Genomic DNA, 19,868 nt, shown 5'->3' with positions numbered 1-19,868 from the left:
ATCAAGAATAGCATTGGCTGCATCAAAAACGACTGAAGCTGCGAGATGTGTCTTTGCTTCTGTGGACACCGAAAGTCTAATGAAAATATTGATAATACATTTTCCATTCTAATCAGTGGTTTCGTCGCAGAAGATGTAAACCTTTTTCTCTTAAATGCCGCTTTCAATTTCTTCTCTCTTCTTTCCTCCAACTAAAGGGATGTATTGTCTGAATCTGTTTGCTGAAGGTAGTTTGCCTGCACCACGCACATATTTGTTCATCCAATTTCTAATAGCAGGCTATTCAAGTTTTTCAACCGGAATATTGGACTTCACAAAAGCCTCCATTGTGTCCACAATAAATTCTTGTTTAAATAATCCACTTGTTTCACATGGTTAAGTGTTTCTTCTGAAGTTGCTATTCGAGATTCACTTGCTTGACCAGCCGCAGACTTACGCTTCACGTGTTTCTCGGATTGGCAGTGTTTATCTAATGCATTTTTATGTTTATAATTTAAATAATAATTACAAAATTTGCATAGTCATATCCCAGCAGAAACGATTAATCCTTCAGACTTCAATTCCCTAGCTTCTATCGGCATAACTAATACTATGCTTTGGCATAATTTCTTTTTCACCCACGCAATATCACAAGAGGTAAATGCTGCTTCCACAGAACATAAGTACAAAAGATCTGTTTTTCAGTTAGCATGCGTCCGCACATGTGAAGCTGTGATGTCACGGCTTGAGCTGTTGCTTGGCAATGCATGCGCACATAACACCTGACCACTTGTAAGCGCATGTCACCATATTATTGAAAAAGATGGACACTAAAATTCGTGTGAAAAATGATTGAGTGTTGTGTAATTATAAATGTGTCAATACTTCGCAATATTTTGCGTTATTTAAAATGTTCGCTTTATTTCGTGAATTGAGTTTATATCTAAAGGGTTCTAATGCCCGAAATACGTAAAGATATTGCAAAGAAATGTACGAAAAGATTATCGCATGTCAACAAAAACAAACGCCTCTTGTTATACACTACACATGTGATCAAAAATGCAGCAGTCAGGCTTCTTCCCAGCGTTTCTTTTATGTTTGTGGTCAAGAAAGTGGGTGTGGGTAGGTTTGCTCCTAATATTTGTTATATTTTTGATGAAGAAAGTAGCTGTGGGTAGGTTTCCTTCCAATCCCTCTGTTATATTTGTGTTCGAGAAAGTGGCTCTGAGCAGGTTTGCCCATTGTTCTTCTGTTGTATTTGTCATCATTCCACCATTACCCTGTGATCATATCTTTGACTTTCAATACAATCCATATTTTAAAAGGATTGTACCAGTTAAGAATGCTAAACAATTATTAATACTGGTATTAATTTTGTTGTAAACCTCTGTCTTCACATGTGTTAAATTTAATTTATATTGTAAGTATTATTATTTGCATATTTCAGGAAAACACTATCGTATAAAATTGTCAAAGCATCCAATGGAGATGCCTGGGTAGAAGGTACAGATCAGAAGATGTACTCACCCAGTCAAATAGGCGCCTTTGTACTCATGAAAATGAAAGAAACTGCAGAAGCATATCTTAGTACTCCTGTTAAAAATGCTGTGATTACTGTTCCTGCATATTTCAATGATTCTCAACGACAGGTATGTACTGATGAGAGATACTAAAAACAGTTACCTAATTTTTCTGTTTTTCCTCCTCAAAGTATATTTTTCTATAGATTCATTTCTTATGTTTCTTTACTTTCTGAGCCCATTTTTTATTTTTGTTAAATAGAATCAACGATTTATCTCAAGAATTTGCAGAGTTATCCTTAACATTTAATAGCAGTTATAACTGTGTTGCTGTAGTATATGATGTGTATTTCATTTACATATATTTATTGTTAAAATATTTTCTCCATCTTAATAACATTTTCTTCAGTATACGATGAAAGAGTAAGGTCTTCGTATGATGACGCAGAATATCTGCATGGAAATATATGTACTTCGGTACATTAAAATAATATACATTTTCTTCAGTAGTTAGCCTTGTATATTTTGTGTGAGTTTGAACAGGTGTTCTGGAAATTAGTTGTGAACTTAGTGTACTTTTACAAATTAAAATAATACAGTGATCCTATTTATTTTATACTCAGGTGACCACAAAAGTATTTTTTCTCCCACTCTCACTTGTTTATTAAATTGTAGAAACAGGCAAATACTTTTGTGCTTATCTGGTAGTTTAGGAAGTTGCTTTCAGTAATAAATCTACACAAGTGGATAATAGATTTACACAAGAAAATCATGTAGAGAATATGAATGAAAAAATAAATAGTAACTCAGATTTGTGGAAGTGATAAATGTATTTTTTAAATTATTCTGTCTAAGAATCGTAGAAATAAAAGGTGTCTTCAGTACTAATGTAAGCTGTTTTCACTTATTTTGTCTTTGTCTTTTAGGCTACCAAAGATGCAGGTCAAATTGCAGGACTTAATGTCCTACGTGTAATAAATGAGCCTACTGCTGCAGCTCTAGCTTATGGCATGGACAAAACAGAAGATAAAGTGTAAGAAGATTATATTTTTAATCATATGTTACATATAGTATGTGAAGAGCTTTTTATTATGTATGGAAAAGATTCAAATTATTCAAAATCTTATTTAATATATTGCTATCTTAAAAATGGTCATATTTCTAGTCATTTCAATATAAGCATTTATAGTAAATATTTTCAGCATGACACTACAGTATCAGACAACTTGGTCGTAGCATGTTTTTTTTAATTGGGTTATTTTACGACACTGTATCAACATCTAGATTATTTAGCGTCTGAATGGAATGAAGGTGATAATGCCGGTGAAATAAATCCGTGGTCCAGCACCGAAAGTTACCCAGCATTTGCTCGTATTGGGTTGAGGGAAAACCCCAGAAAAAACCTCAACCAGGTAACTTGCCCCGACAGGGATTCGAACCCGGGCCACCTGGTTTCGCTGCCAGACGTGCTGACCGTTACTCCACAGGTGTGGACCGTGGCATGTTATTTGGTGTTTAATAGCAATAGGAAAATCTTGTAGACATACTGCAGTCCTAGATAAATCTTCTGTAGGCCATGAGTATGACTGCTGGCAAGAAATGGAGTATTTTTTTTTTTTTCTCTCTCACTGTTATTTATACTCGCTTTAACATCTTTGATCATATCGCGAGTTAATCTTTTGGGTGAAATCCGAAGGCCTGTGTACCATTGTTGAGACTGGTTCTATTGTTATGAACTAGATGGCGACTGTATATGTATTACTGATTTGTTATGAATATGATTTCGGTGATGAATGAGGCCAATGATATTCAGGGATGTTGTGGCCCGAATTTCCTGGCATTTGCCAGGGAAAACCCTGAAAAACCTCAACCAGGAAATTCAACCCAACTGGGAATCGAACCCGGGCCCTCTGCGTAAGAGACCAGCATGCTGACCCCTACACCACAGAGTTAGTCAAAATGGAGTGTTATTAATGATGGGTGATCTAGGACTGGTGAAGGCATCACTGAAGATGACTGTGGTACTATCTCTTAAAACTGTGGGGCTTCACACTTGATTCACTGCTTTGCAGGCTTTGAGCTGCATAGACAGCAAGGGCAATGATAAGGAATGGGGGTATGATGAACAAGTGTGTCACCAGCAGTGCAGAACAATCTAGAAGTTAACTGAATCTCAGTCAGGCATCAGTTTAGCCAATGCATGCATGCTGCAACACTGGCAACTGATTTAACTACCAGCATTCTCAGTCTGTTAGTATTGCTTTCAGGTCTACTTTCCTTATATCTTCTGGTCCCAACCTCTTTGAGCCCAGGAGGACATATGATTACGGACAAAGGCTCAATCACATACTATATGGAAACAAGATTTAACTTCTCTTTCATACTTCCTGCATTTGGGATCTGTATGTAGTCTGTCCTATCACTTACAGGTGTTAAGAAAACACCTGTATGTGTTCTGTGTCCTGTTAATAGGCCTACTACATCAGTGCATGGTTAAAGGATAAAAGTATCCTACTGATCTTTCTGCTAGGACCCTCCGTCAGTGTTTGAGTTTGCCTAGATTTAGTGAGATTTTTAAATAGTGTGACATGCTAGTGAATCACCCATTGTGTGATTTCCTATCTGGCCTTTCATTTAGTAATAACAAGGACAGGTTTCGATCCCATAAAAATATTTTCCAAACTCACCCATGTGAACCTATCGGCAATTTCAGTACTTCTGATCCTCACATGTCCTGGTACCCAGTATAGTGTTACAGGGCATTGGAAGCAGAGAAGATTATGTCCTCTGCCATTGCCATACCAATTTGAACATTGTTTTGACTGCACTTAATATTTTTAAAACTACCAGGATACTAGAGCAGATACAGATTTGACCCTAATAAATGATATACACAATCCAAAATAGCAAATATTAGCAGTCTGGAACATCTTAATGAAATAACTCAGAGAAAAAGATAGCTCGTCTTGGGCCCATGAATGTCAGTTCCAGTCCCCTCATCAGTCTTGAAACTGTCTTTATACCAGATTAACCTCTTATGGTTAGGAGCCCACACAACAAGAGTCCACTCTTCCCTGGGTGGAAAAAGAACTGTATATAACAGCTTAAAATTGTATTTAGGCCTCATAAATCCATAACCTATAGTGAGGAACGGCTTCGACTTCTGAAATCATCTGAGGGCTGCTGAGTGCCCTTTTAATGGATGTTTAAAGGACCAGCAGCCCAAACTCCAGAGTCGATACACAACCACTCTGACCTCTCCCTGAAATTTCAAGTCCAGAGGAGATAGGGAATAAGTGGAGTAGTGCGCATCACTCCTGTAATTTCGAAATATGCTTAATGTTGGATTTTATTTAGTTTATTTTTTGGAGTCTATATTGAAACACCAAGCCACCATATATACTAAAGATGCAAAGGTGATGAAAGGCTTAATGACAGAGATATAGAGCCAATAGACCAGTTAGGGTCTGAGCCTCCAACTCATACCAAAGGCTCTTCTACAGACCCACAGAGAATTGCTGGTTGCACACAATAAATAGCATAATAATTACTTGCTATTCATAAATCTTCTTCTCTTGTTCCTCAGTTCGTTGTCTTCTGCTTTGTGGTGCCAGGACTCGGTAATGTAAATGTTGCCTGGCCTGCTCCACAGAAAAGCTACTTCATCTAATGGAGTTTCTCTGCTGAAGCTGCCTCTTGCCTCTATGCTAAGCACAAGTCTTACATCCTTCATTGATGAGTGTCAATATTTTGCTTCTCTTTAAACATTCTTCTAACGATGGTTTCTGTCTCCACTGGAGATCCAGGGATCCAGTCCATATCTCGTTTGTAGATAGAGTTACCATTCCAGTCATCTAGGATCTGGAAACTTCGTCCTGATAGACTACAATGACCAGGTAACAATCAACAAATCGGGGAATGAGTCCAGAATCATTTGGAAGCTCATCTACCAACCTGCCAATTGCCTCCTGTATATTTGCTAAATATTCCATATTAAGCTGAGCTTCCTCATTAATGATAGCCACCCGGAGTTCGATCCATGCCATCTTGGCGTAATTGCCTTCAGTTGTTTAGCTTGTTTATCTTCCACAGTTTCGGAAGACCTTGGATATTTTTCTGCCAATGAAGTGGACGGAGTCCCCCCCCCCCCCCGCAAAGAGGAGTCTCTGGAGCAACTAACTTAACTGCAGAGTGTGAGGTAAAAATTCTCACGGGACCATTTTGAAACTTCTGCTGCTGCTGCAAGCTTTGCTACTCTCCTCCCAAGCATCTTTTCTTCTTTTAAGATTCAGGGTGCCTACCTTTTCGGCTAGAGCCCTCATCATAGCTTCTTCACTTCTGTCATGTTCTGGTTCCTCTTGTGAGGTCCCTGAAATGGAGAGTCATATTTTACTTCTCCCTCAGAGTTTCCTATTAGGAAGGTTACTGGATTTTCAGGCTCCCTTAGGTGAGCCCTGCAATGCGAGTTAATCCATTTCCAGATTCTTCACCATAGTCTCTAGAGTCTTCTGTTAGGGAGTGCTATGATTGTTTAATTTCTTGGATTGATATTGTTCCCATGAGAATGGGAGACCTAAGTTGCTACTCCTCTAGCCCTTGTGGAAACAAAAGGTCTAAGTACATTGGGGTTCAGCCTGTACTCCAAGGGGATCGTTTGCGATACTGAATACTGTATTTAAGTACTCCAGTGCCATTCAGCCCTCAATGCAATACCTTTCACCTTGTCTTGGGTACAAGATTGGAAGGTGATAAGGATAGGATAGGGCAGACAGGATGTTGTAGGACACACTTCGTCCGACACCTCAGCTGAGACCTGTTCGTAATGGGAGACCCTGCCCTATGACTGGCATAGCCCTCATTGGAGCATGCAAATCTTCTTGTCCACTTGAACAGTGTTTCTTTAAGACAGTGTTCCCAGAGAAAGACTCAAGGCCATATTATGCATGACGTATATTCAATGCTTGCACAACTGGATCAATAAAAGCATGCATATCATTTTATTTTATTTTACTTTTGTGCTATAATGAGTACTAACCTGTGTTAATAGGGGTTATTCAAAGTGATCTCTTTCTTCATCCACGCATTTCTGATATTCTGATGTTATACTGTCTTTCAGTTCATCTATAGTGTGAGGGTTATTTCTGTAGGCTCTATTTTTTAGGATTCCACACAATTAAACATTTCATATGGTAAAATCAGGTAAGCGTGCAGGCCATAACTCAAGAAATGATTCTATCGGCAAAAACCCTCCTGACAACAAAGACTGGCAGTGTGGGTGTGGCAGAATCTTGTTGAAAATACCCATATTGTCTCCCGTTATCTGTCAGTAACTGACAAAATGGTGTACTTCTGCACGGTACATCTGTGCATCTAATGTATTTTCATAAAATATGGACCCTATTATTTGTGTTGCAGTTACAACACACAAGACAACAATTCTTTCATCATGAAGGGAATTAATCAGGGATTTTCTGTACTCCAGCACCTTTAGGTTTGTGAACCATGCAAATTAAATCCAAGCCTCATCTGAGAAAATGATTAAATATGGATCAACAAGACCACCATCAGTATTTTTCAAAACTTACCTACAGAAATTTACACTGCTTACATTGTTACGTGGTTGTAATTCGTGGACTATAGCCACTTAGTAAGTTTTCAATTTCAGCAGTTTAATAACTCTGTGGGCTGAGCTTTTTGAAACTGGAACTTCCTGTGAAATGGCCGCTGAGTTAGCTCTGTGCTAGTGTGTCTGCCTCCACATTAGCAGCTCTGGTTCGATTCCCAGCGGGGTCAGAAATTTTCATGTAAAATTTCTACCTCAGACTTAGGAGTGATAGCAGTACACAACCTCTAATCACTAGTTTGTGCACCAATATGCCTGGGTTAAATCCCAAATCTTCCCGCAGTGCATATGAAGAGAAAGCATGTCACTGTTGATAGTGATTCGTCCGTCGGATGGAGATGTTAAACCTGGCGGTCCCATGGTACTATTCAATAGGAGTAAGCTATGTGCTGGCACCGGGTTTCTTCTTATCCCTTCCTCACCTTCACCATCATCCTTACCCATTCCCTACAATTCACTTACACATACACTCACCTAGTACACGATATAACTCTTCACAGATACACATTGTACATAATGTTGCCCACCGAAATGGTGTGCAACTTAAAAATGAGTCACAGTCCTGTCATCTATCTGCAGTATCTGGAACCTGAATCACGTTAAGTGAAGTGGGGTAGGCATTAGACATACACATACACACACACTTATTTTGAAATGCGACGCAGAGTTTTTTTGGAGAATGTTTTAATGATTGTCTAAGTTCATCAAGTTTTTGTTCCTTAGAACATTTTCACGTAGGAATTCTATAGTTTATCAATCCTGTTTCCTTAAATCTAAGAACAGGTTTTCTTACAGTATCTCTTTGTGAAACCAGAACGTCAGGGAATTGCTCTACAAATTGCTTACACACTTCTCTACAGTACTCTGTTTTCTTGTGTCGTACACAAAAATTCTCTATTCTAATGTTAACTTGCGAGGTGGCATTTCAATAAACTAAATTTCATTCATATTCAATAATATTAAAGATACTTGGACATTAAGAGCTGTTGTAATTCACACACAATAAAACTAAAGACACCTGCATGTAAAGAGCTGTTGTTAACTCACTGTAAGCTAACACATGAAGCGTCCAATTCCAAAACTCGTCTTATCCACTTTTATAAAATTTGAAGCAGTTGGGAAATAATTGGAGTGATTTGTCCAATTCCAAAACCCACCTTATCCATAATAATATATTTCAATTATTTCCCAACTGCTTCAGAGGAAACATTTTTTCTTTCTCCCGAAAAACTTACAAAAGTTTTGAAATTGGACACCTCATATGCTAACGTTGCACGCACTGTGGCCTTGAAAGGGGAGGTAACAGTGTGAGAATGATTGGGAGTTGTTCAGTTGGGAGCTGTTGCTGCTTGCATACATGGGGTTGGTCAATACCTGACTGGGATTCTCTGTAGTACTTGAGTGAACAAACACTTATAAGGCCCATTCTGATGTACAGCTCTAAAACATGAACTTTGTAACAGGCCAATATATCACATGTAATTACATTTGAAAGAAGGGTTTTGAAAATTTTTGATCCAGTACAAAAACATGGAGAATAGCGAATAAGATATACTCATGAATTATATGAACCTTACAAATCACTTGATATTATAAGAACTATTAAAGAACAAAGATTTAGATGGGCTGGACATGTGAAAAGAATGGGAGAAACTGAACTACCAAAAAGGATATTGGAATGCAAGTCATAGGGAAGAAGACTGTTGGTTGGAGGGATGGAATATCTGAGTAGGATCAGAGTTAAAAGATGGTGGTTGCTTGCTAGAAATAGGAGTCCTGGAAGAAGATCTTGAAGGAAGTTAAGGCTCGAACAGGGCTGTAGTGAACAAATATTCGTCACGAATACTAGAGTCCTTTGTTTCTGATGTTCTTGGTCTCAGTTTTTACTTGGACTTCTCCTGAACTGTCCTCATCATTTAGCCATTTCAAAGACTGGAATCGGAAGTGACAGTGTTTGTAATCGAGGTCTCTTGCAACATAATAGTATCTGAATCTGCTCAGAGCTTTAATGTTGTCACTCATACGGGTATATTTGAAATATGAGTATTGTGAAAGGTTTTGGTATTATTTAACAGCAACAGTGGTAAAAGTTTTACAACAGAAAATTGGGTAAGCAGCATGACATATAACCCATGTGGACAAAAAAAAGTAAATTTTGCCACACTGTCTCTTGAGATCATGTTGCCAAATTGTTGTTAGAAGTCACTAAGTGATTATTTTTCGCAAAGCATATGTTATTATGATGTACTGAAGTACATATGATATTTCTGTGCAGAAATTCTGCGTCATATGATCAAGGATGAGCGGAGCAGAGAAAAATTCTCTCCGGTACTAGAGGGAACCCAAGAGGTGGAACTTAAACTGAGAAGATTCAATCTGACATCGGGATGGGAATCTGGTGTGACTTAGTGGATAGAGTATCAGCACATAGAGCTGAAAATCCGGGTTCAAATCCCGGTGCCAGAGAGAATTTTTCTCTGTTCCACTCATCTTTCATCATATGATGATGCAGAATTTCTGCACAGAAATATCATATGTACTTCGTTACATCATAATAATATATGAATGAATGTTGTTAGAAAAAAGGATTGGGCAAATGTAGCTTGCTTGGTGAACAAGCATGTTTCTGATTAACCTGCAGCTTAGTATTGTGTACTCCTGAGTACTCAGGAGGAAAAAGTCAGTGGATGTAGAGTCGCTACTGATGACCACGTGGTTAGGTCACAATAATATTTCTTGCGTTGTATTTTATTGTTTTGTACTTGCACAACAACAGTTTGAAATTTGTGTGTGACTCTTAATTTCAGTATTGCTGTGTATGATCTTGGTGGTGGCACATTCGATATTTCAATTTTGGAAATTCAGAAAGGAGTATTTGAAGTAAAATCTACAAATGGAGATACCTTCTTAGGAGGCGAAGATTTTGACAACACTTTAGTTAACTTTCTCGTAGCTGAATTTAAGAAAGAAGTAAGTATATTTTCACTACATATTTGGCTCATGTGAGGAGTGTCGTTTCAAAACGTGTTTTCTCCATTCTTGAAGAAAGTTACATTCTATGAATCCAAATCTGCAATAATAATGTACTGAAACGAGTTTTCTCCCATCTTAATATGATGATAAAAAGAAGTGTTGGTTCAAAACGTGATTACTTTTTGAAGGAAATTGGATAACTGAATCTTTTTCACTTCACGAAAAAAAAATACTAAGTTGGAGAAAACACTTTTTGAAATGATGCTCCTCATGTGTTGTAATAGGTATTTACATGAAGTAATTAATTGTTCTGTTAAGACTGAATAATGTGATATCCATTATTAAAAATTCATTATGTGTCATTAATCATTTCACCAGTATGGATGAAGAATTTCTGCCACGTAATGTTATAGACTGAGATTTCCTGCTGACTGCATTTACTCACATAACACTTTATAGCCAATTTTCACAATGTTTTATCCATTTATTTATATAAATGGATGTATTGTCTTTTTTAATGCAGTGAAAATTATGTAATATATGTGAGACGTAAGTGTAAGTGCGCATATGTGTGCTTTATGCAGAAAGATAGAAAGGAATGGAGATCTGCAAGAGAGTAAAACATTTTGGTCTTGGTTAGTTTCTTGGGTACATCAGTCTTTGTGGACAATATTTGCATTGCCTGCATGTATGCTTGCTTGTACGTGCATATTTTCTATGTCAATTTTTAGTAAGAAGTATAAAGCATATGTATTGTATTTTTTAGGGAAATATGTGTCCCTAATAACCAAAATAGTTTTAGCAGCAAAATTAATGAGTCTATTTGAAATAAAAAATACAAAATGTCGATTTTCGTCGTAATTTTTTGTATTGCATAGAATAGACTGACAAATCAATGTTTTAATCCATATGAAGCAAAAAAATTATCTTCTATTTCTACTTCTTTCCATTGTGAATGCAGCCTGAGTTTTCACCCCATCTGGTAATATGACTGGGATGGTAGGTCAATACAGTATTTATAAATAATAAGCAAACCCTCAAATGATTCAGTCATTAGTTGTCAGCCTCTTATGTCTCTGGAAATTCACGCATAACGAAGTTTTACCATTCTTAAAAAAGTCTTACTCTCATTATAAACAGCTAATGCATATTATATCACTTTTAAATACCAAGGTTGGCAAAAAAAAAGTTGTATTTAAAAAATAAAGTTTTTAACTTTTTATACCGTTTTAAACAATGCCATGAAATACTTCGTTTTTTAAATTTGTTGTTGTCCTCATTGATAACTAATGCTGAGTTCTTGGCAATTAAGTGATTAACTCACTTGCTCTCCAATATTTCTCACACACAGTGAGTTTAGAGGAAAGGACTGGACATTACTGAAGATGATTCTGATCCATTTCTTTCTGAAGACTGCACAGTGGACAAAGTGGTGAAGAAAAACTTCTAATTTTGCTCAAGTGTTTTAACAAACAATCATGCTCTGTGAGTAATCGAATGAATGCAACTGCACTTTCTTTGCATACTTAGGAATTATATTTTGTTGTACTTTGAGACTCAAACCTTTTATTATTATCATCATCATCATCATCATCATCATCATCATCATCATCATCATCATCATCATGTCCTTCACATGTTAGACCTTAGTGGATCCATTACAGTCTAATGCAAGTGTTCTTGTGGTCTTCCCAAATTTCTCCTTCCTCTTGGTACATAGGCAAGAATTTGTGTAGGTCATCTAGTGTGATCCATGCTTTTCAATACATTTCTGCCACTGAAGTCTATATTGTTGAACAAAATGAACTATAGGATCTGTTTGTAGTTATTCCAGTATGTCTTCATTTTTACAGTGTTCGAGCAGTGAGCATCCCGCTGTCCGTCTCATAAACCTCATTTCAGCTACTGTTAGCCTTATCTCATCAGCTTTTCTGATTGTCTATGCCTTGCTGTCATAAGTCAGAGCTGGTCGAGTTACTGTTTAAATATAAACATATTCACAACATAATAAAGGAATTGTATTGTTACAAAAAGCATATAACATATTATGAGAAATTGTCACATCCTCCCCCTTCCCATCTCTCCCAGAACTTCATAGTATTCTAATTAATAATAAATTATTTCTGTTCAAAGATGAAGGATAATTCTCACATCATTGCTATGAGAGGGGTTGTGTGATACTCCTACTGATTCAAGAGAAACAGTAGCTTGTCTTATTTTATTTCTTGAAAATAATTTTGTGTCGACTAGAAGCAAGATTGGAGTTAATATGTTTGATGTACCTTTCATTCTCTAAATGTATCATATTTTCTCCTCCACCCTTTCTTAAAAATGTGACAAAAATTTATTATACGCATTTGCACCATTAATTAATGAAAATATTTCCTCAGCAACAGAGAAGTTCGTCTTTTGATTTTTGTGAACTTGGTTACCATATTTGAAAATGAAATTTTGGTAGTGAAGTTGTTCCTAGGACCATCTTACTTAGACTTAATGAAATATTAATAATGGTGATGTGAAAATATAATTTTCTCTACATAAATGACAATAAAAATTATTAATAGTGTTGAGAATTATATGCACCAAAAACCTTAAAAATGCCGAAATACACGCTTACATATGCACTAAAAACTGAAGAGCTGGCAAACTATAGTAGGATCCCACGAGAAACAAAACACTAGCCAAATAATGGAAAATTCAATTTATTGGTTATATAAGAAAAGCACAGTCACTTTAATTTCTTAGTTATTGCCTTATTGGCTATTGCTAATTTAATTAAAACCAATTTGATATAGACAATTCATCTTCTTTCATGACTGTATGAAACTTTGTGACAGTAATCTTTGCCTTCTTTCCAGGACCCATATTATTTCTCTTGGCCATAAAAATAAACTTTTGCACAGAAAAAGTTCTTTCTACATCACATGAAGTGAGGAGACAGTATATAATTACAACAAAATACAGAAGCCTATAAAACAGTTTTAGCTACAAAAAAAATTAAAAGTATGCGTGAAATACGAGGCCTGTCTACAATGTATCCGACCTTAAATTTTCCCGCGCAAAGTAGTGATTCTAAGGCGGCGCCACTGTGCATGGTGGAAGGAGGAACCGTAATGCGCATGCTTGAATTTTTTCACCGCATTCGCTTGTGCCAGTCACTGGCTGGTGGTCGCCAAGTAAGGTGCTGTTCTAAGTGTTTGTCGGATCTAGTTTTCTCGCAAGATGACTGAACGAATTGAGCAAAGATACTGCATCAAATTTTGTCAAAAGCTTGGTGATTCTCAAAGTCAAACAATTCGTAAGATTCAGCATGTGTTTGGGGAAGATGCAATGGGTGTAACACAAATTAAGGAGTGGTTCAACCGATTCAAAGATGGTCGCACATCAGCGGAGAGTGAGCAGCGTTGTGGCAGGCCCCAAACTGCTCGGAGTGCAACTGTTGTTGAGAGGGTGCGAAATTTGGTGATGGCAGATCGTCGTTTGACCATGCGGGAGATTGCCGAAGAGGTTGGAGTGAGTAAAGATTCTGCACATGCAATTTTGCGTGATGATTTGAACATGAACCAAGTGGCTGCGAAATTCGTGCCCAAGTTGTTGTCCCCGGAACAAAAAGACCTCCGTCGTGACGTTGCACAGGACCTTCTGGACACCGCCAACACTGATCCTGGGTTTCTGAACACCATGATAACTGGAGATGAATCATGGGTGTACGGGTACGACCCAGAAACAAAAAGACAGTCGTCGCAATGGAAGCATCCCGAGTCTCCAAGGCCAAAGAAAGCGCGGCAGGTGCGAAGCAAAATCAAGGTGATGCTGACTGTTTTCTTTAATGTCCGTGGAGTTGTGCATCACGAATACGCACCGGAAGGACAAACAGTGACAAAGGAGTACTATCACGATGTTCTCCGGCGACTCCGTGATGCAGTTCAGCGCAAAAGACCAGACATGTGGACGGCGAACAACTGGCACTTGCATCATGACAACGCCCCCGCACATTCATCCCAATTGATCCACACTTTCTTGGCCAAACATGGAATTACAACCGTTCGCCAACTTTCCTACTCTCCAGACCTGGCTCCTTGCGACTTCTGGTTGTTTCCAAAATTGAAGACACCACTGAAAGGATCCCGTTTTGAGAGTAGAGAAGAGATAATGCGGAACGCGACGACGGAGCTGAACACCATTCCAAAAGAAGACTTCCAGAGGTGTTTCCGGCAGTGGAAGGATCGGTGGGCTAAGTGTGTGCAAGCACAAGGGGCCTACTTTGAAGGGGATTAGGGTCCCAACCCCGTCAGGTATTTGAAATATTTTTTCTGGCTAAAGGTCAGATACTTTTTAGACAGGCCTCGTATGTCCTTGATGTCGAAATATGCGTGAACAACCATGTGTCAATCATCTTAATTACCCTAAACATGAAACTACTAAGTTTCATTAAAATATGCAGCTCCAATGCAAATATGCATTTGCATATATTTCTTATCACTAATGATTAATTATTGTAGTGGCACATTCTGTACTGAAACAATTCTCTTACAAATTACGTCTGTGTTACAGCAAGGAATTGATGTAACCAAAGATCCAATGGCTATGCAACGTTTAAAAGAAGCTGCAGAAAAGGCAAAAATAGAACTTTCGTCATCTCTCCAGACTGACATCAATCTACCATATCTTACTATGGACTCATCTGGACCAAAACACATGAATCTCAAAGTAAGTTTTTTGTAACCTATTTTGAAAATTATAATATCCACACTATATATTGATGGCCTAGACCTAATACCACATATGTGATTTTTCCAAAATTTTCAGGAGAGACTTAAAACCATTTATTATTTATATATTTTATCTATATGAACCACTGAAAAGCACAATAATCAGTAAGAATACAACAAGGATTCAAATAGATAGAAAGTATAAATAATAAACAGTTTTAAGTCTTTTAGAGAAATTACAGTACATACGTGATTTAGTAGAACGCCAATTATTCGTCACTCTATTAACCGATTGGTGGATCATCCGACTGTTTTTTTACTCCCTTTTTTCCCCCTACAGAAATATATGGAGTATGCTACTGTACATTATATTAGCAAGTTATTACAAGACTTTATCCTTACACAGTATGATCTACTGTTCGTCTTTTATAACTTCTATATAAAATGTCTTCCACGAGTATCAGAAGAAATCATGTTGTGCTAAGTATAAAAAAATGCAAATAACTGCGTGGTTTCGGGAAATGAGAAACTGTGACTCATCTCAGAATATGGGACTGGAGTCACAACCATGTGCAATTTAATAAAAATCAAGGATGACATATATGTAGTATGTAAACTTGCAGTGCGAGACCTCCACTATTTCTATCTTTCCACAGATAGCCATTACAAGAAATTTCCTTGTCCCCTAAAATCCTGTTGTTAACAACCAGACTTATATCAGTGAACTTCTGATCCACTACCCAGCATGTTCAATACGAGGCCATAGAGTAAATTATGAAAGTGTAAGCATTATTCACTAAATTTACGAGAATCTTTTATGGTACAGATTATCCGATTTTTTCGATTAACCATTCAGTCCACCCCCTTCATTACCACGGATAATAGAGGTTCTACTGTATTAGATCTAGGCCATCGATATGTTTCAGAAAAGAAGAGCAAAACTTCAGGAATGGTTTCTTGGTGCATAGAAAAGAAAAGTAGGTATATCAACATGGTTCCACATATGCTGACTTTCTGATTTAACAGGTTTTCCAGTAAGATCTTGGTGTAACCCAGTGCACTATTTATTATAATTAAATCTTAAACTCTTACAAAAGCATGTTGAAATTTGTTGTTGTTTTCTGATGCCAGACGTTTGACAATAAAGTCATTTGACCTCTTGCACTCAAATATTTTTCAAAGATATTATCATGACCAGCCACTGAAGCACAGATTTTGAGGTGTTCTGAATCCATTTCTTGGTTTGAGTTGCACAATGGACAGTTAGGGGACTGATATATTCCAATTCTATGCAGGTGTTTGGCCAAACAATCATGGCTGTTGCCAATCTAAATGCAGCTACAGACGATTTTCGTGGTAAATCGGGAATTAACTGTGGATTTTGATGCAGAGAGTTCCATTTTTTCCCATGGGATTGTGTTATCAAATTTTGTTTGTTGAAGTCTAAGTATGTAGATTTAATAAATCTTTTCACAGAGTAATACGTAGATTTAGTAACAGGTCTGTAAGTAGCAGTGCTGCCCTTCTTTGCTAAAGCATCCGCATTCTCGTTTCCCAGGATTCCACAATGGGATGGTATCCATTGGAATACAATTCTTTTATTGAGTGATATTAATTGGGAGAGCATTTTAGTTATTTCTGCTGTTTGAGATGAAGGTGTGTGTTTAGAGACTATTGATAGAATAGCTGCTTTGGAGTCTGACAATATAACTGCATTTTTAAATTTACAGATGTGGCATAGAAGATTTCTGAGACTTTCACTTATTGCAATGATTTCTCCATCAAAACTTGTTGTTCCATACCCAAGAGATCTATAAAGTGAGAAGAGACAGCATGTAACACCTGCACCGGCACCTTGTTCTCTGGAGATCAAGGATCCGTCAGTGTATAAATGAAGCCAGTTTTGTGGAGGGTATCTAATATTAATTGTCTCTAAAGACAATTGTTTTAGTATTTCAGTGTTTACTTCTGATTTTAGTATTTCTTCAGTTAAATTTAGATTATATTCCATATTTAATAGAGTTAAAGGGTTTGGTTTAATTTGTAGGTTTTCTTTTAAATTCGAGATATTGATTTTCTGTTTTAATTCTTGAACAATGGATATGAAACTTTTTTGAATTTTCAATCTACAGAGAGGACTGTATGAATGCCAATTGTTTCCTGGTAATATAATAAGTTTTTCATATTGAATCAGTGCTTTTTCTTCTATTGTCATTTTGATGCTGTTAATATTAGTGAGGAATCTCATAGAATCTATTGGAGTTGTTTTGATTCCACCAGTAATGAGTCTGAGAGCTTGGTTTTGAACATATTCTATGTCGTTTATGAAAGGTGAAGTAATTAAAATTTCTCCGCAGTATGTCAGCATTGGCTGTATAAACATTTTGTATGTAGTGTTCAAAGTATTCCTAGAGCATCCCCATTTCTTTCCTGCTAATCTTTTTAGAAGGGAGAATCTTTTACGAGCTTTTTCAGAAATGTATTTCAAATGGTTGCTCCATGTTAACTTACTATCGAAAATAACTCCAAGATATTTGAATTCATAAGTCCTAGGAAGGTGTTGGCCATTGTATTGGATATTGAATTCTCTTTCTTTTTTCATCATCATCATCATCAATAGCTATCAGGGTTTAGGCCATTTGGCCTGTTCCGTCTCAGGTGAAAAGCTGGTCTCTCCATCACTTCTTTGGGCGTCCACGATCTCAGTATCCAAGGGGTCTGTAATTTAATAATCTCCTGGTGGGTAGTCTATCATTTGGCATTCGTAGAACATGCTCATGCCAGTTGCTCCGATACTTGTGGAGTGTCTCTGTAATGGCTGCGATATTTAGTTCTTGTCGGATGTCTTCATTATATTTATGGTCATAGAGAGTGTAGCCTGCTAGCAGTCTTAGTAATCTCATCTCAGCTGCTTCTATTCTTTTCAGTTGACTAGTTGTTAGAATCCAAGTTTCTGATCCATATAGCAAAGTTGGAATGGCCATTGTTTTGTAGAATTTCAAAATTGTGTCTTGCCGGACCTTCTTAAACAGTGTATTTCTAATTGTTCTTAGCAGCTGTTGAAATTTGGCTAATTTATTATCTATATCTCGAGAATGAATATAGGAGAGATTACAGGCAAGGTAAGTAAAAGCATTTACTTGCTCTACTCCAGAGTTATTGATAACTATTTTAGTTCTTATAGAATTTTTACCAATAAAGGCCATGGTTTTTGTTTTGTGTATAGAAATTTCTAAATTGTACTCTTTTGCTTTTTGATATAACCTATGAATTGCTATTTGTAAGTTGTCTTCGGTGTTAGCTAATATAATTACATCATCTGCGTAGAGCAGAGTGTTAAGGGGTTTATTATCGATCATAAAATGTGTGGCCAAATCAATTTCCCAGTCCTTAATAAGTGCATTAATATATATATATTAAATAAACAAGGAGACAGCGGACAATCTTGTTTTAAGCCTTGATTTGTTATCCTAGTCGTTAAACTAATCTTGTTATTAATTTTAATTTTAATCTTTGTGTTTCTGTACATGCTTTGAATGGCATAAATTAAATTTTGAGGTATCCTTTCTTTCTTTAAAATGTTCCAAAGTGTTGATCTATTTACAGTATCAAATGCTTTTTGGAAATCAATAAATGTTATGTGTGTTGGAATATTGAACTCTCGAGGTTTCTCGATAAGTTGGGCCAATGTAAAAACTCCATCAATGCAAGATCTATTTTCTCTGAAGCCGTTTTGTCTCTTTCTTTTTTACCAAGTGAAAATATTTGGTAGTTACTTTTGCTTAAATTGAGTGTCATCAAATTTGATGTATTCCATTCATGTAGTTGATTTAGAGCTTTAAGAGCAGAATTTTTAATTTTGTCTCTATGTCTCTAAGATCCGGAAGTCCACAAAACTATATCATCTGCAAATAGTGCTGTTTTCATGTTTGATTCCTCTAATAGGGAGGGTAAGTCATTTATATAAATATTGAATAAAGTTGTGCTGAGGACAGCGCCCTGAGGTAGACCTCGATATGTTTGTCTGTAACTAGAAAGTGAGTTATTGAATTTAGTGGCAATGAATCATTGACTAAGGAATTCTGATATCTATCTGAACATATTGCTGGAGATACCTAATTTCTGGAGTATGTTGAAATTTGTAAAGAAATGTCTAGATTGAATGACAAACTGAATTTCTTGACTTCCGAAAATGGTTTCCTGCCTTCACAAGCATAAGTTGGCATATTCAGATACAAAGATTTCTTGCAAAATGAACTGGCTGATTTATTGGATGACATACCACTGACACTCCATCGAGAAATACACTTCATGCATGATGATGCAACCACACCACCTGGATGAAATCTTTTCTGGTAGGTGACCAATTGCTTTTGTCCCATATTCATTTGAGAAATCCATTGATATCATCTGTGAAGTTTTGTCATTGTTTTTGTCACTTGTTTATCCTCGTGGTGTATATTGATTATCTGTCAAATAATAATATCAAGAAAATACAACTCTGTTTTTACTACGAAATTTCCTGTAATAAAGTCAATAAATGGTGCTTTCTGTACAGTTTACAAATGTGATTTTAGTATACATCATGTTAAGACGAAGAAGCATATAACAAATTCTTAGTGTATTGAGAAAAACATGAAACTAAATTTTAGTGTTCCAACAAAATGTGATAAGAGGATAAGTTGAACACAGTTTATTTCTAAACTGTGCAAACCATGTGGGTCTGTTGCTCAGAAAAATATCTGATAGTCATATCTGAAAGAAATATGGTTATGCTCATATCAGAACTGCTGCAATTATAAACGACATGGAGAATGAAGATAATAGCGGCTTTGCATCGTAGATCAGTTGCTGCAGATGGCAGAAATCAATCTGATTCCAAACTCTATACAAGTGTTATTACCTGTTACAACTCTGAAACTTCACAAGTAGAAAGTTGTTTACTTTCAGTTCCAGCATTGGAGGGAGATGTGACTGGTGGCAGCATAGTGAGTTCACTATTAAACAACTTAAAATCAGACAACATACCTCTCTCCAACTATTTGGCTTTCATGTGCTGAT

The 19,868-nt window shown here is 36.7% G+C and overlaps 1 protein-coding gene across 1 annotated transcript in view; it reads left to right on the top strand.

Annotated features, from left to right (window-relative positions):
* The window catches only part of Hsc70-5 (Heat shock protein 70 cognate 5), a 66,033-nt gene that overhangs the window by 25,286 nt on the left and 20,879 nt on the right, over positions 1-19,868 (top strand). The window contains exons 5-8 of the mRNA XM_069831016.1: positions 1,427-1,628; positions 2,426-2,532; positions 9,930-10,092; positions 14,650-14,805. Of these exons, the coding sequence (XP_069687117.1) occupies positions 1,427-1,628; positions 2,426-2,532; positions 9,930-10,092; positions 14,650-14,805 (628 nt within the window). The remainder of the gene's footprint in view (positions 1-1,426; positions 1,629-2,425; positions 2,533-9,929; positions 10,093-14,649; positions 14,806-19,868) is intronic.

This window comes from Periplaneta americana, chromosome 7, assembly GCF_040183065.1.
Source record: "Periplaneta americana isolate PAMFEO1 chromosome 7, P.americana_PAMFEO1_priV1, whole genome shotgun sequence".
NCBI classification, from domain to species: domain Eukaryota; kingdom Metazoa; phylum Arthropoda; class Insecta; order Blattodea; family Blattidae; genus Periplaneta; species Periplaneta americana.
Note: the sequence above shows the minus strand (reverse complement) of the source record. Positions and strands in the feature narration are given on the sequence as shown.